Genomic DNA, 18,157 nt, shown 5'->3' with positions numbered 1-18,157 from the left:
CAAATATATCTTTTTAAAATTGATGAAATTACGTATAACTCCGAATTAATAAATCTCAAATTACCCTTGGTAATATTGCAATAAATTTATGGGAAAATTAAAAGTGGTATACTCAATAGGCTTAGGGTAGGTCCTTGAGTTGCTTTAACTTTTTCCTTTAATCATCTAATTCAAAGGCAAAAGGAAAAAGGAATTTATGAGCTATAATTTGAAACTATAATGGTCGGTCTTGACTAAATTAAATGACGACTGAGAATCCAAAAACTTTCCCATCATAATATAATATATTCTCTCCCACTTTAGTAGTATTTCACATCTACTGTGCTACAGCTGGCAGGCTTCACGTGGATGTTCATTTAGTATATTATATGATATAGTGTGGAATCATCAAGTTGCTGTTAGCTCCATGGACTGGAATCTTGTTAGTATATGACACTACTGAATTCCCTATTTATATTCCTTCACCAAAGCCTCTTTACTGTAAATGACAACAAAAACATATTTCTTTTCTAAAGAGATGAAGCTTTTGACTTCTGAGCTCCATACATTTTTAAGCAATTTGCATTTCAAGGATTAAACTCCTACACCTTTCCTTCTTTTCATTCTTTGGTTTCAGAATTCTCAAATACAGCCCACCTTTGTTGATTTAAAAACTGGAACCTCCCACTAAATATTCTTCCTCTAAAATAGTTGAAATGATAAAAGATATTTGCCAACTTAATAAATTCCTTAATGTAGTATCCAAACACAGAGAAATATGAATTAATAATTTAATATTCGATTTTTTGAGAGTGCATCAAATATAAATGAAAAAAAAAAAGGGTAAAAGGCATAAGAAATTTCTTTATTATTAATTGAAAAAAGGGGGAAAAGAATCCATTGCGTTGCCTACAGAGCAAAGAAAAGCAGGATTACTTTACAACTGCAGCCATTATTTTTTTCCGGTTTAAAAGTGAGTAATTCTTTCTTATCCCTATCCAAATTATGGCAGTAAAAAAGCAAATAAAAGGAAAGCAGCAGTGGCATTGAATCTGATCTACATTTGATAAAAAGTAAGGAAGCAAAGTAAGTAGGCAGTTAGATTACAAGGATCATTAAATAGGACAGGTCATAAGTGCTATAAATCAAGTCTCCTCCCCTCTCCTCTCCTCCTCTGTTCTGCATGGAAATGTGTGTCAACTGCAACAACGTTTTCTTCCTTCTCCACCAATAAATTAAACTTCCTCATCATCAGATTTATTTTCCACCATGCTTAGATCATTAGCCAGGTACTCTTCAACCTTAATTCCCTTGTTGTTTTCCCTCTTCTTTGTTTTCATTCTTTCTTCTTTCACTAATCCAGGCACTTCAAGTTTGCTACCAATGATTTTTGCAGTAAGAATCTAAGATTTTACTCTGCACAACCAGATGGTTCCGCCACAACAAGGTAAAGCTAAGCTAACCTCATCACCAACTTCACTAGTTTTCTTGATTGATAGGTTTGGAATGGACTAGGGACCGCTAACTCTGAATTTTCTTGATTAGACAACATTAAAAAGACCTTCTGAATTTCTGACACAAAAGCCACATTTGAAATTGTTTTGCCAATGAAATGACACAATTTTTCTATGGTTTTCCTTGTACCAGCTACTAGCATAAGACGGCTGCCGTGCACCTTTCTTTTCCTTGTTGAATACATCTATGTATTGTTTTGCCATTGGAATTTTGGGTGAATTTTAGTTTCGTGAATCTTGTCAATGATTTTAATGAAGAAAAAAGGTAATCATTAGAAAGACGTAGTAAGCTGTATTCTCATTCATTAATGGTAGGTAGCTTCTTAATGTTAGTTTTATCTTTTTCCCCTTGTTTCTGTGATGCTTTCAATTTGCTCACATGATTTACGGAGATGATTATTGTTTTTCCATGTGTGGATCTAGCAAACCATATTTTCTGAGAAATCGGAAAATTAATGCAAACTGAATATCTGCCATAAATTAAGCTTCTTTTGTTTTGGGTAATCGGTCTCTAACAAGCTGCAGACACATTTTCTTTCATTCGGAATTAAATTATGCAATAATGTCAAATCAAAATACATTTGATTAAACCCAGTGCCAGTGCTGTGACTTGTGACAATGGGGAAACTGTGGTCCATTCAAATATATTTCTCAAACAGAAAGAAGAGAATTATTTGATTGGACATTTGGTAAATGGATTGGCACTGTCATCATTGTCGACATTCGTTTTTTCAATACATTCATTCAGCTTACCTATTTGTTCAAACAAGACAAGGACCAGTCTCATCTTCCTTCCCCCCGCCCCCCCCCCCCCCCCACTATTCTAGTCTCTGCTTAGTTTGTTGTTTTGTCTTTACTTGTTTGAAAAAGCAGGTTACAAGGCAAAGTAGCCTTAATCACGGGAGGTGCAAGTGGGCTTGGCAAGGCCACCGCCATTGAGTTCGTAAAAAATGGAGCCCATGTCATTATTGCAGACATCGATCCACAAGTAGGCCAAGAAGCTGCAAATGCCTTGGGCCCTTCAGCCCGTTTTGTGCAATGTGATGTGACGATGGAGTCCCAAGTAGCAGAAGCTGTACAAGTGGCGATGGAACAACATGGAAAACTGGATATAATGTTCAACAACGCAGGCATAGCAGGGCAGGCATTCCCGCCCAGCATTGCAGAGCTTGACCTAGAGGAATTCGATAGGGTAATGCGGATCAACGTTCGAGGCATGGTGGCGGGGATAAAGCATGCTGCCCGAGTGATGGTTCCTGTGGGATCGGGGTCTATTCTTTGCACGTCAAGCATAAGTGGGCTTATGGGTGGGCTTGGGCCACACCCCTACACAATAGCAAAATTCACAATCCCTGGCATCGTTAAGTCCGTAGCCAGCGAACTATGCCAGACAGGGGTGAGGATAAACTGCATATCACCTGCTCCAATACCAACACCAATGGTGATACGTCAAATAGCTGAAATATACCAAGGTATTCCCAAGGAGAAGGTGGTTGAGATTATAAATGGGGTGGGAGAGCTGAAAGGGGCGAAATGTGAAGAGATAGATGTGGCAAAGGCTGCACTCTACTTGGCCTCCGATGAAGCCAAGTATGTAACAGGTCATAACTTGGTTGTTGATGGAGGCTTCACCAGCTTCAAGAATCTTACTTTCCCTTCTCTATCATCCTGACCTCATCATTTTCATCCCTTTTCCTTTGCCTTCTTCTTTCATTGTTATCAAAAACTAATAAATCAGCTTTTGTTGCATTGGATGCATATATGGCTATATAGCCATCAATGTTTTTAGCATAGTCTTTTAGCATTTGTTTTATTCACAAAAATTGTGCATAATAACCTCCAACGGTAATGTGCCCTTCTTCTATTGTCAATAAAGAGATGAAACTTTGTTTCTTGTTATACCAAGAGACCAAGTTATTCTCAATATAGAAGCAAAAACCAGATCTGCTCTTTCTATCATCTATGTTACTTAGTCTGCACTACTATATCATACCAAACTCATATTAGTATCTTTTGGGAACCAAAAATTAAGATTGATAGTACCACTAGAGGTGTCCATGGGCCGGGCCCAAAAAAACATTTCGGCCCGCGATCTAGGCCCGGCCCAAAATTTGGGCCTGAAATTTTGTCCAGGCCCGATCCAGAAAAAATTCCTAAGTCCGAGCCTGGCCCGGCCTGGCCCATTTTTTAATAAACACAAACAATTTATTTTAAAAATAAAAAAATAAAAATATATATATTTATTCCGGCCCGAGCCAAAAAAGTGGTGCCCGAGGCCCGACCCATTTTCTAAACGGGCCTCATTTTTTGCCAAAACTCATATTTCGGGCCTATATTTTTACCCGAACCCTCCCATATTTCGGGCAGGTCGTCGAGCCGAGCCGGGCTGGGCCGCTCGGCCCATGGACACCTCTAGTACCACCTACAAACCTGATGATATTTTTCAATACTACCTTTAGATGAGACTCCCATGAATTAGTCGGGTATCTAGCACAAACTCTCACACTATGACATAGGTCAAGTTTGCTGACAGTGAGATATATAAGGCTATCAATCATGTTTCTTATGTGCTAGGGTTAGTTGCAACATCCTCAGCATCTTTGCTAAGTTTCTCATTTGATCAATTCGATGTTCTCATTGGCTTAGCTCTTTTTAGGTTAATTTTTTTTATCAAATTCTTTTCATATATTTCTCCGAACACAAAAATTTCATCTTTGAGAAAATCCAAGAAAATAAGTCAGTTCTCCTACCATACATCTTCTTTACAAAGTCTTCACTTGCTGTAGATAGAGTGCATCAAAATATAGTATCATCAATGTAGATTAAGTCTAAAAAGCCTCAATGGATGGAATTTTACCAAGGGGCTGGTGAGTAGGTAATTAAAAATTCTTTTCTAAAAGATGAAAAAGCAAATAAAATATTGAATAATGATTTATAGAAGTTTGGCCTCAATTGCCTATATCATTTACTTTAGCTCCACTTATCAAGGATTTCTTCAATTCACTATACTTGAATTGTTGCCTTTTAAAGATAAGGTATAACCTTTACAACTCCCTATATTTTCAAGACTAAGATAAAAACCTCTCTCTTATCTTTTACAATGGCTAAGATAAAAACAGTTTAGGTTTCAAAGATCAACTAGCAACCTCTCTATCTTTTAAGGTTCAACTAGATGTCACATACTCGGGACTTAAATTTTTCTACGTCCAGCCTTAGGCTAAAACAAGTAACGATCATGGCCTAAGTTTTGCCTTGGTGAGAGCTCAAATGTTGGCTAAGTAAAGGCTAGTAGATGATTAAGTGAAAATAATGCTAAAGGAATGCTTTATTACACGGGAAAGCTTTCTTACAATGTTTAGGCTATGTACAAATGTGGGGTGGGGTTGTAACACCCTAATCCGTCTCAGTTGCCAAATTCAGGTTACAAAGCATTACCAATCAAATCAGAACATTTAATTTCAAAGCAGAAATAATTATGCAACATAATATCAACATTTAATAACTCAATATAATCATAGTAAAAATACACTTACAGACCTTAAATCGAGCTTACGAGGACCTAAAAACAGTTTGGGAACAATCCGGGATTAATTTGAAACAAAACGAAAAATTTTAGAAAAGCATGAATATTTTGGAAAACAGGGATCATACAACCGTGTGGACATTTAAAGTTTGGACACATGACCTTGACCCAGCTCGTGTGGCCGCCCATGTGTATATTCGAAATAGGGCCACACTGTCGTGTTGTAGGCCGTGTGCCAGACCGTATGTGTATTCGATATTGAGTCACACGATCGTATCGCAAGCTGTGTGCCAGACCGTGCCACAAACTGTTTTGAGACACACGGTCGTGTCTCAGACCTTGTGAAACCTGCACCTAAAACAATAATGACACACGGCCATGTGGGGTGACCGTGTGTGGCACACGGCCGTGTGACAGCCCGTTTTCCAAGCCGTGTGTAGCATAATTTTCCCCTTAAACAAGCCATTTCAAAACCAAAACTTGCACGACAAGATACACAAATTCCACAACCATTCACATGACCAAAACACTCATCAACCACACTAAAAACATATCAATTCCATCTACCTACAAAATTAACCAATGTGCCCTCATTGACACCATATTTCAATCATCAACTAAATATTTCCATTCAACTTTAAAACAAACCAAACACTTCATTCATTCAACATCAAAAGTTATCACATTATACCTATTACTTCATATCCTATATTAACTTAGTTTAACATGATTTATACCACAAACACACACTCCAAAATAAACCAAACTTGCATAACACATATCAACTAAACAAAATTAACCATTTGCATCTTGTTACAATCTTCCAAAATTATTTACCAAACATCCTATATACATGCCACATTTAACCTCTAACAAGACTTCAAATAAAAATCTACCGATGCTATATGATGATAGGTAAGAGCTCCGGTGATCCAATCAACGCTCCAAACGTTCAAAATCTACAGAAAAGCAATAGCAAGTAAGTATGTAAATTACTTAGAAATTTTCACGATTTAACATATAACTTACCAAAACTCATTTCAATGATACTTGCTCATGGCAAATAACCTTAACCTTATCACAATCACTTAATAGTACGGATAATCAAATTTTGAATTAATTTTCTTTCTTTCTTTCTTTCTTTCTTCCGATGGATCTTTGTAAAAATATTTAATTACATGAGTCCAGAAATAAATAATGCTCTTAAAAGTTATTCAGTTATATATTGAATATGTCAGGTTACCCATTTGGGCTAAATCACTGACATTACAGATAAATTAGCCTAGCTAGGGCTAGGTATACATGTTAAACGACAATGGATTACCAGTCTAGGCTAAATCTGAGTCACATATACATCCGAGTCAGCAACACATGCAGGAACTCGGTCTAGATAAAAAATTCAAACAAACATTAACAACAATAGTATTAAATGATAACTTATAATCAAAATAACCATAGAATTTACAGATTTACAATAGCTACCTAAAATCCAAAGCGATTACTCCACAACATTCTCTTTCCCCCGATTTATAATCGATCTACTTGTTTTTTGATCTAAACGTAAAAAAATTAATTCAATTAATAATTCAAACACCATACAATACTTAGATTCAAACCATTAAACCTTTAATTAAATTTTTACACATTTACCCTCAACAAATAACTTTTATTCAATTTAATCCTTACATCAAAACTTAATCAATTAACAAGCTTAAGCCAAAATACCAACAAACCGAATTCTCATAGTTCCATAGCAACTCATAATGTTCACAATTTCACAAAAATTCCATAACATTTACTAATTTAGCATTTAAATCCCCAACCATCAAAATCATCAACAACTACCCCACCAATTAATATTGTTCAAATATCAAACTCACAAGAACATTATAAAACTTCAAAAACTTCATAAATTTAACAATGGAACAAGTCAAGACATCTAATAATTTAATGAATTAACACTCGGGTTAGTTGGACTTAGATGCAACGATCTCAAAAACATAAAATTTACTAAAAACGAAAATGAAAATCACTCACATGCAAGCCTTCCAAGTGACTAAATACTCAAGCTAAAATAAGTTTGCTTCCTTCTTAATTTTGGGCAAGAGCTAACAAAGATGACACCGATTTCTTTCTTTTCTTTACTTTTTCTTGTTTTATTGTTTATTTACTTATTTACTCTCATTAATTACATTCTTTTTTAAACCAAATCAAGCCCACAGCAGTCCAATAAAAGTTTTCATGGTATAATTATCATTTAAAGCCATAAATTTAAATTATTTTAATCATTTAATACTTTTAACTAATAATGTAACACATCTATACCTGGTTCGACCCAATGAACCTGATAGAGGAATATTATATTTGGTACCAAAGTGATTTTGGCTAATCACTAATATATTTAAACATAAAAAAATAATTTTTTATAACTTATATTTTAGTCCCTACTACTTGGAGCACACTTGATCTTCCTAAGTACATGCCATTCTATTCAAAATTTTGAAACGTACCCTCTTGACACTTGGAGATGTGATTAGATGGATGCTCACAACCTCAATTACAACTCTTCAAAATCACTGTAACTAACCAGCGCACGGAAAAAAAATCGTACGCTGAGTAAAAACTCATTGGTATTTCTATAATCAGAATATTTAAAGACAAAATAATATAATAGGCATAATTAAATTATAAGGACAATATCCTAATTCACACAATTGCTATATAAATGGTTATTCACATATCAAACCATATTTATTCGCACAATGGCATCAATCATGCAATACTCAGTTCATGAATACATCATTTCGTACCATACTCAATTCTCATCATTTGCTATGTAATAACTTTTCACAATATGATACACATATAATTTAAACAACAATATTGTTCATTCCATATCAATTCATGAATACACAATTCATCTGTCTCAATCCATATTTCAATTCACTGTTCCATTTTCATTCCACATACAATATCATCCAATATCAATTATAGTGTCATTTCATTTAATTACCCCTGTTAACACGACTTGGACTCGGACGGATACACGGATCCAACCAAAACACACCAGTTTGGCACCCAATGCCTAATCAAATAATTCGAAGTAATAATTTGACACCCAGTGTCTCATCGGCTAAACCGAAGTAAATTGGCACCCAGCGCCTCATCGAATATATCCGAAGTAATAATTTGACACCAAGTGTCTCATCAACTCGAAGTCGAAGAAATTCCTTAATTCTTTCAATCCTATAGCATGTCATCTATATCCGACTCAGCCCGATACAGTTAATAGGATTTCAATTCACTTTTCAAATACAACCAATATTCAATTCAATTCAAATAATCAATATATATTCAATATATATACCAATTCAATCAATATAAATTCAATAAATTCATCACATACTAAATCAATCCATTTCAATTGCAAAACACAATAATTCTCACCTCAAGACTTACCATATACATTAAATTGAATTATAACAATTAACAACTAAATTCAGAATATAGAAATACAAACTGGAAATTCTGAGCTATTCCTCATCAACTTTATCTTTCCCCTTTTTAGTTGAGGATTCCGGTACAACGTTAGCTACGGAATTAAAACAATTAAAATTCATCAATACAACATAACTCGATTTCATATTGAATATTTCAATTTTTACTCAATATTTGCCTGAATTCCAATTTAGTCTCTAAACCGAGACTAACTTTTATTCTTCATATTTAATTCTTTATTTTCATGCAAATTCCACTTTAGACTAAATTTAACTCCTTATTTTCACTTAAGTCCCTAAATTTAAAATTTTTACAATTTAGTCCCTATTTCTCAAAATTTACAATTTATTCTACAATTTAATCCTTTTTCATTTCTAGCTTAAAATTTATCAATTTAATCCCTAATACTAAAATAATTCAACATTAAAAACACTTAAAAACTCAATAATTTCTAAAATTTTGACATGGGTCGGGTAGTATTTAACATCGAGATTCCAAAATATAAAATTACAAGAAAAATGATTAAATTGACTAACCAATTGAACTTTGAAACTTTGAAGCCCTTAAAGCCCTTCGTCTCCTTCTTTCTTTCCCTTTTCTTTTATTTCTTTTCATTTCTGTTTTGTTTTGCTTGTCTTTCTTTTTACTTTTATTTATTTGTTTTATGATATTATAATATATAATATATATACTTAATAATTAAGTAAGTATAATTTAATATAATATATATTAAATTTACATACTTTTAACTTATGCCACCTCATTAATAAAAAAATAACATAATTGCTTCTTTAGTCCTTTTAATTTTCTTTAATTTATAATTTAACTTTCACCCTTTATACAATTTAGTCCTTATACCTAAGTACTCTTATTTCATGCAAATTCACTTAACCAAAACCTAATTAACTACACAACTAACTTAGTAAATATTTTTAATAAATATTTACGAGTTCGATTTATGAAAACGGAGTCTCAAAATGCACTTTTCGACACCCCTAACTATCGGGTCGTTACAAATAACCACTTTCACTACTTTTACGCTTTAATTCTTTTTACTTAATTACCTAACTAAATGCCAAAATTTCTTAATCAAACCCTAATATGACATTATAGGTTTCCTATAATTATCAATTAACCAATAAAACACTGACTTACTAATTGGAATTGTGGTCCCGAAACCACTGTTCCTGACACCACTGAAAAACAGGATGTTACAGGAGTGACCCCTTATTTATAAAGGGTGGGGTGACCCCTTATGTACAAATGTACTATGTTTTATATATATGTATTCACGTGTGACCGGTTAAACATTAGTAAATATGTATATATTTTATGTTATAATTTTGGTTATAATAAAACTAAAATAATAAAATGGAAACAAAATAGAAATTAGAAAGAAAGATAATGAAATAGTGGATGGTAAGAGAAAGCTTTCTTTCTCATTTTTTGTTGCATGCAAATTCGAAACCTATAAGGAGAAGAAGAGGACGAATAGTCAAGGGGGTTTTAGCTTTCAAGCCTTATTTGGTTAGTTAGTTTAGTCATTTTTTCTTGTAATTTTTACGTTTTCAGAATCCTGATACCTAGAACTACTCGACCCATATTATAATTTTAAATACTGTTAAAGAAGTAGGATGTTACCAATGTCGGACTTTTGGTGTTTAAGGTGTTATTTTGATAGATACTAAGTTTAGAATTGATAAAAGACTATATTACAAAGTCAATTAACGATTTCGTACAATAAAGTATAATTTGTGAAAACATTTGAAATTAGGGCTATGATTGAGAAATGAGAAGTTCTATAGGGACTCTAGGATATTCGGCTCTATTACTTTGGAAGTTAAATGTGGAAATGTTGTTAGTCCCGATTTTAAGGACTACAATTTAATAAAATGTAAAGTTGCAATATTTAATAATTGAATGTGAAATTGGTTGTATATTGATAAATTATTATGTTGTTTTTAATCCATAGCTAACGTTGACCCAAATTCCTTAAAAAGAAAAGGAAAGGACAAGGTCATCGACGAATAGTTCAGAGCTTACAGTTTGTGTTTCTATAATCTGAACTATTTTAATTGTTGCATTTGAACATTGCATTATATGGTAAGTTATAAGGTAAGTTACAAAGTTGATTCAATGTGATATATTGAATGGTTAAATTGATTATTTGTACTAGAGATTGTATTGAGTGAATTATTTAGATTGCTGAAGTTGTATTATGAAATTGAGGAATTGATTTATGAATTGATCAGAGAAATACATTACCCTATTAATTGTTTGAGCAGGGTCGAGTATAATTAGCATGTCATAGGATAGGAAGAGTTCAAGGTTTGCGACTATGTATCAGGGAATGCTGGGCACCCCATTTTTCGGTTATACCGACTAGTATTGGGCACAACAACTTGTCGATTTTACCGGCAAGTACAGGGCATAATTTATTTCTACAGATTTATCTGTCAGGCACTGGGTGCCAAAAATTGGTATTAAAAGAAAGAGATGAAATTGAAAACGATAATGAAAATTTAAAATTATGGTATGTGAATTGAATGGAAATAAACATGATTGTGATATTTTGAATATATATTTTTTACAATGAATGTATAAAAATGAAAGTATAGTAAACCATGAAATGCTTATAATTGAATTGAATGTTGAAGTTACAAAAAATGAATGAAAAATATATGTCTATTTGAATTACTCTCATTGCAATTCCTTTTCAGTCATATAATTGAATGTTTTATATTATGTTTAATTATTCAGATTTATAGGATCACCACTGAGTTATACTCAGCGTACGTTTGTTTTTCTTGTGCACAGGTTAGGTACCTAGTAGTTCTAGCACCGACTCAACATCCAGTGATGATCCCGATCTGAAGTGTTGGTGATGTTTCTATATTTGTCTTGGCATGTACCTAGGAGATCTTTGGTTGATATAATTATTTTGTAGCTTGATGGTATTTTGAGTACTATCTGAATATGTATAAGTGTGAAGGCAATGGCTAAATTGTGATTAGCATGATAGTTGCTTAGTTAATTGCTTAATGTTTTCATGAATGGGATGGTATATGCTAGACAGTATGCTTGTTTGATGGTTGAGCTTAGTTATGTTTTATGATGTACTTAAATGGTATCTTAGCATGGATTTAGTAAAAAAACATATTTATATCTATGATCTATTTGAATGTTTAGGTAGCATTTGTGTAACAGTCTGTTTTTTAGTGGTGTCGGAATAGTGATATTGAGACTACAATTTTGACGTGTGAAAGTCATTAGAATCGTATTAAAATTTGGTTTAGAAATTTTTACGTCTAAATAGTTAATTAAGTAAACTGATTAAATCGTAAATAGTGCAAAAGTCAATTACTATTAGAGTTTAGTGCCAATTGGGTGATTGAGTAAAACATGATGGATTAATATGACAAATAAATCATTTCATGAGTTGGTGGACAGTTGGTAAAGGAAAATGAATTTAAAATAGGTGATAATGGTATTTTTGTAATTTAGTCAAAATTTAAAACAAAGAAAAGTTAGAAAATTGTCATCATCTTTATATTTTCTTTCGGCTTGAGAACCGAATACTATTGTGGGGAGAAGGGGGAAGCTTTGGTTTTGATCTTTTCCTTGCATGTAAGCTCAATTCCCTTTCGTTTCTTGTAATTTTTATATTTTTGAGATCGTTGCAACTAGGTCTAACTAACACGTATCTTCGTTTTTGAAATTGTTAAATGTTTTTGAATGTTTCATTGATGAATTTAGTGTGTTCTTGAAGTTTATTAATGAATTACCATGCTTAGGTGTTAAATACAAATATTTTGTTAAGAAATTTTGTATGATTTTAAGTTTAAGGATTTAAATGAAAATAAATTAAATTAAGCAAGGTTTTCTTATGAAATTTCAACATGTGTGAATTGATTTAATATAGTTGAACATTAAGTTCAATGGGTTTAAAGTTTAAATGGGAGAAATGGGTTTGTTTTAGTCTTAAGGACCAAATTGATTAATGTGTAACTAGTTGGGGCAATTGTACAAATTATAAATAAGAAAGTATTTGTATTAAATTGAATAATATATGAAATTAAGATTAAGAATTAAAATAAATTATATTATAGATCAATAACAAGTTGAAAACCGGGGAAAAGGGAAGGTTGCTGAGTAGTTCTTGAACTTTTGTCATTACTACAGTTTAGCCCTGGTAAGTTCATTTGGTTTATTTTGATATATATATTTTACAATATGAATTAAATGAGAATTTAGTTATTGATTGTTAAATAAAATATTTCTATTTTGAATTAGTGTGAATGGAAATAATAAATTGTTAGACTTTGGTTTAGCAGTAATATCTCCTGAACCGATGAACATAGGATAGAGTACGATTGGCATGCCTATAGGTTATAGTGTACGCGGTACGAGGATTTATTTGAGATGAGACGATGATTCTTGACATGTGATTTTACACTAATATACCAATTTCCAACCTTTATTGCAGACTATCGTGATATATTACAGTGATTCTGGCGTATTACCGGAGGCGGATGTAAAGCCTTCAGGCTTGGCACTTAGTGCCCAAGCGTGTTTTCAAAGGGATGTTAGCCTACGGGCTAGGCACTTGGTGCAGAGGCGTATTATCGGTTGGATTAGCTCGTTTGAGCATTTAGTGTGTTTCGGATGGATAATTGTGAGCTCATATTCGTATATCGTTCATCGGGCAATGTTTATTGTGTTAAATTTCTTGCTATTGAATTGTTGAAATATTATTTTTGAATCTCCTAATAGCATTGTGGCTTGATAGTGAATGATCTCGTATTTGTTTATGTATAAACTCACCTGTTGTGAATTGTGGTTGACAAGAAACTCTAGTTTTTAATCTTGTTATTAAAATTGTTATGTTTAATTCGGTAAGCTTTATCATTTTAAATGTTGAACTTACTAAGCTCTAGTGAAGCTTACTCGTGTTCTTTTCTGTTCCTTGTAGATAACGTTTTGTGGAGTCAAACGATCAAATCAACTTGAAGATCACACTATCCAGATACATTTTGGTAGATTTTGATATGTTTATTTTGGGTTATATGGCATGTAATAGGTGTTTTTGTATATGTTTAGATACTTATTACAAATGTTATGTTTTAAGCTTGGTATAAGCTTACTTGTGTATATGCCTTTAATCTTGGTTGATGTGTCAAGTGAATTGAGGTTGATAATTGAATTGTGGGGTCAATGAGGACATATTGGTTAGACACTTAGGTTGATTGTTTTACCATGTTTTAGGCTTGTTTAAATGTGTTTTTAAAGTATGGAAATGGTTGTTTTTTATTTGGTTTGAAACCTAAGTGTTGGATGAAAGTTTGCCTTATTTTGAAAGCTTTTTAAGGTGCACACGGTCTATGCTATTCCAAACGGCCATGTGACACACATGACCATGTCGTATTAATTTTTAGGTGCATGATTTTTCACATGGTCATAGTTAGTTACACAGCCATGTGACCTCTGTTTCCAAAATTTTCAAATTTTTGCATATTTTTTTATTTTGATTCAAATTAGTCCCAGATTGTTCTCAAACTATTTTTAGGGTCCTGTAAGCTCGATTTAAGGCCCGTAAGTGTATTTATATCATAAACTATTTTGTTTGTTATATGTTTATAAATTATTTGTTTAATTATTCTAAAATAAAGTGAAATGTCGTGTTTTGTCTTGTAATACTCTGTAACCCTAATTCGACGACAGAAACGGGTTAAGGGTGTTATAATTTGTATCTAGGTTATTTAGATAAAATGGAAGTCAAATTATGGGATGTTGAATGAGTTCGTGATTAGCTTGATTAACAAGGTGCCATTTGAGACTTATTGGGTTGACATTTAAGTGTTTGATTGGATGATATTATAATTTCTTGCTTGATAGGTGAATTTGGTAAGAAATGAACTTTCTAAAGTTGAGATTTTACCATTTTGAATTTAGGTATCGATATTTTGGCATCTGGTATCGATAGATGACCATATGAATAGTTTTAAAACAACTAGAATGTCAAAATGGTATCAATTTTTATTTGAGTATCGATACTTTTTCATAAAATATCGATACTTTAAAATAATTATCGATACCCTTGTTTTGCAAAGAAAACAATATTGAATTTTGGTATCGGTTTTAAAAAAGGTATCGATTCAGTATCGATACCAACTATGGATTTTCATTATTGTCTTCTAAACCTTAAGATTTTATAATTCGATCCTATTACATGCTTAGATTTCACAATTAGGTGCTTATAGAATTCAAAATTTTAATATGTTTGATTATATGTTATTTAATGATAATTAAGTGAGTTTTTGTTTAGTAAATTATCTATCGATTATTGATTTTTGTAGTAGCATCTTTTTACTCAGGTCCGGTGACTAGCCCGAGTAAGGGGTGTTATAGGTAGAGACATTAATGTACTCATTGGAAGAATGCTACATTGGACTGGACCCAAGTTGAATTAATTCTGAATCTGCTTGTGAATTAATTCACTTGTGACGTTCATTATAACACCCCACACCCGACTTGATCGTTGGATCCGAGTATGAAACACCACGAGCCAAACCGTTGAAAACACTAAGCTTTTCTTTTTAAATAACTTTGTGATTTGACGGGTACCCGTTTGTCAAAGCAGTGTACCGGTAATTTGAATTTATATTTGAGAAATAGAAATTTAAAATAGTACCACACCACTTTAAAAGACTAAAGATACAAGTAAATAGCCATTGACAACAGCTTAGACAACACCCATCAATCACAAATAAATGATAAGCCAACAAGGCTACTAATCAACATTCAAAGATTTCAAAATATCATTTTCAAAGTACAATTAAATGACTTTTTTTTAAATGGCGCCGTCTAACAATTATCTTAGTACCCCCAACAATTATATGTTACCTACGAGAAACAAAGAAGGCTCACAGATGGCAGCTGATTTGGCTAATTCTTAGCTAGCTCGATGCTTAATCTAAGAACCTAAAAATAGGAAGAAGTAACTGGGTAAGTTCGTGAGAACTTAGCGAGTTCTTGGGACATACATCCCACAATATATGCCATCAAACAATAAGAGATTAGACTCAAACTGACAGACTAGCACACCATATTTGGTGGGTACAACACACATTGATCCGTAGTACCAACTAGCAAATACTACCGTAATCAGACTTAATCCATTGGCAGACTATCTATTTTTGGAAACTCATCCATGGCAGACATGGGCATAACTGCTCTGCGTATACGCCACTTGTGTAAACTACTCTTTTATACTGTCGGACTTACTATTTACTTTTTATTTAATGTGCACCAATATTTTCACACATGCATCATTTTCTCTACATACTCCTTTCCTTGTGCTAGCTTTTGATCCAAGTTCTGAAGAACCAATTTTCCTATATCTTCTTACCACTCATCAAAGTTATTTAACATTCATCACCTCCGTACCCTCTAACTTTCCTCATTTTTTTTCGAACACACACACACACATACACACATGTTCCCCTGCAATGCTGGGTTTTCACCAATCACGATTTGCACCAGAGTGTCATACTAAAGGCAAAACGTATTATTCTGTGTCTTTTATTTATCATTATACACAACATCCCTCTATTGCCTTCGTACACCAGTCTGGATACGAAGCTTGTGCACTAAAGAAATAGTATTTTCACCGTAAATACATCATATTTTTGGGTATGTTCAATTGTTTACACCCTTGCTTGCATGCACTGAAAATTAATCGAAATAACACAGATTTAAAGACTCAAAGTACAAAGAAACTTACCAAAATTATTTACTCAGAGCTTTGCCTAATCTACGGGTTCCTTCCCTTTTTTACTGAGACCTTTTCCTGTTTCTTTGGCTAAAATAATAAAATGACTTCTTTAAACATAAAAAAAACAAAACTTTATGAGATAATGAGAATCTGAAGACATGCAAACAATATCTGGATAGAAGTTCCCTTCCTATCCAATATCCAAATGAAAATTCTACTGAACTCTCTTACAGTAGCTTCTTTCGATTTGGTAAAACTTAAAAGAAGGTTTAAAAGTTTACCAACAGACTACTTAGGATAGAAGCTCTTCTAATCTTAACAACAAAGAACTCTCCTGGTTTTTCTTTGATAACAACAAAGTCTAGCAGAGAAGATGAAACATAAATCTTTTCTCCACTATCAAGTTATCCTATTTATAGATAACTCACATCCAAATCCAACATAGGATTTACTCTAATCATTACTTGTTATCACACGCTTCCACTAATTAATCACATCCTACGAGGCTCTCTAAGTGTCTAAATTATAGACTCGTTACCTCCACTAGGATGCTAAATAACTTAAATGTGTCCCACTAACTACTATACTTACGTCAACAGCGACACAAAAATAGGGGTGGCGGATTTATTAGCGGGAAGGTTCTCACCACCATCAAGAACTCGCCATCCGTGAAATGGAACTCCGTAGTTCTGGTGAATTTCTACAAAATACCTCACCATGAAGTTACCAACCTTATTCGGTCTAAGTCTCACAACTCAAGCAGTCTTCACCAGCGTAGTCTGTTGAACCAAATTGGTTTACCAACCTGGGTGTGACATTCATGGTGTGACTTACCTAAATCTTGAGTTAGTCACTAACCATGTGTCTGTAACTCATGTGCTTTGATATAAGTGGAGGCTTATGCTTTAAAGATGATCGAGCCGATAGTCGGTATATTGGGTACATGACTCGTGTATGGCACTAGCAACAATGGAATTCATAACTCAATTAAAAAGCTAACGATATCATCCCATTAGCATTGTGTGGATTGATAAATATAGAACATGACCACGGGTTGCTAATTCTCGAATGAGCAATTTATCACATTCATTAGTTGACAATGATCATATTAATCATTAAAAAGACACATGTTGAGAAATGTGCCCATATTGTAGTAAACATGTCATTGTTTTCTATTTATTTAAATGATGAATAAATAAATAAAGTTAATTTCTCATTTTAATATTATGCTTTTTGTATTTCTGTCTTTTATATTTTGTATCATAGCGAAATTGTGACAAATAAATATTAGTTCATTGATTGTCTAAGTTCAAACTGAAGATAAGTGGCATTGTAAGAACATTTACATTGCGAGAAAGATAACTTACTTCAGTAGATAATCTAAATAAGTCCGTAATCACGTAAAAGAGTTGAAGTGAGCATTAGATTCAAATACTAAAAAGGATTATTATGTTGTCTACAATTTTAATTGGGGAGATGACTAGTCTTGTCTATTGGAGCAGTTGACTCCACGGGTAGAGATATAGATGTATTTGTTGGTAGAATGAAACATTGGTCTGAACCCAAGATGAATTAATTCTGAATCCGTTTATTAATTAATTAACTTATGAAGTTCATGGTGTGATTTACCTAAATCTTGAATTAGTCACTGACCATGTGTATGCAACTCATGTGCTGTGATATAAGTGGAGGCTTATGCTCTAAAAATGATTGAGCCCATAACCAGTATGTTGGGTACATGACTTGTGTATGGCATGGCTTTACTAGCAATAGTGGAATTCGTAGCTCAATTAAAGAGTTAATAATATCATCTCATTGGCATTGTGTGGATTGATAAATATGGAACGTGGCCACGGGTTGCTTGTTCTC

At 33.1% G+C, this 18,157-nt stretch overlaps 1 protein-coding gene across 1 annotated transcript; it reads left to right on the top strand.

The window, feature by feature from the left end:
- Nucleotides 1-1,079: 1,079 nt before the first annotated feature.
- Nucleotides 1,080-3,284, top strand: LOC105770015 (short-chain dehydrogenase reductase 2a). Its single transcript, XM_012591050.2, has 3 exons — nucleotides 1,080-1,268; nucleotides 1,343-1,426; nucleotides 2,367-3,284. Exons 1-3 carry the CDS (start codon nucleotides 1,249-1,251, stop codon nucleotides 3,163-3,165), a joined length of 903 nt encoding a protein of 300 aa, XP_012446504.1. The 5' UTR covers nucleotides 1,080-1,248; the 3' UTR covers nucleotides 3,166-3,284.
- Nucleotides 3,285-18,157: the final 14,873 nt, after the last annotated feature.

Source organism: Gossypium raimondii, chromosome 7 (genome assembly GCF_025698545.1).
Source record: "Gossypium raimondii isolate GPD5lz chromosome 7, ASM2569854v1, whole genome shotgun sequence".
Lineage (NCBI taxonomy): Eukaryota > Viridiplantae > Streptophyta > Magnoliopsida > Malvales > Malvaceae > Gossypium > Gossypium raimondii.
Note: the sequence above shows the minus strand (reverse complement) of the source record. Positions and strands in the feature narration are given on the sequence as shown.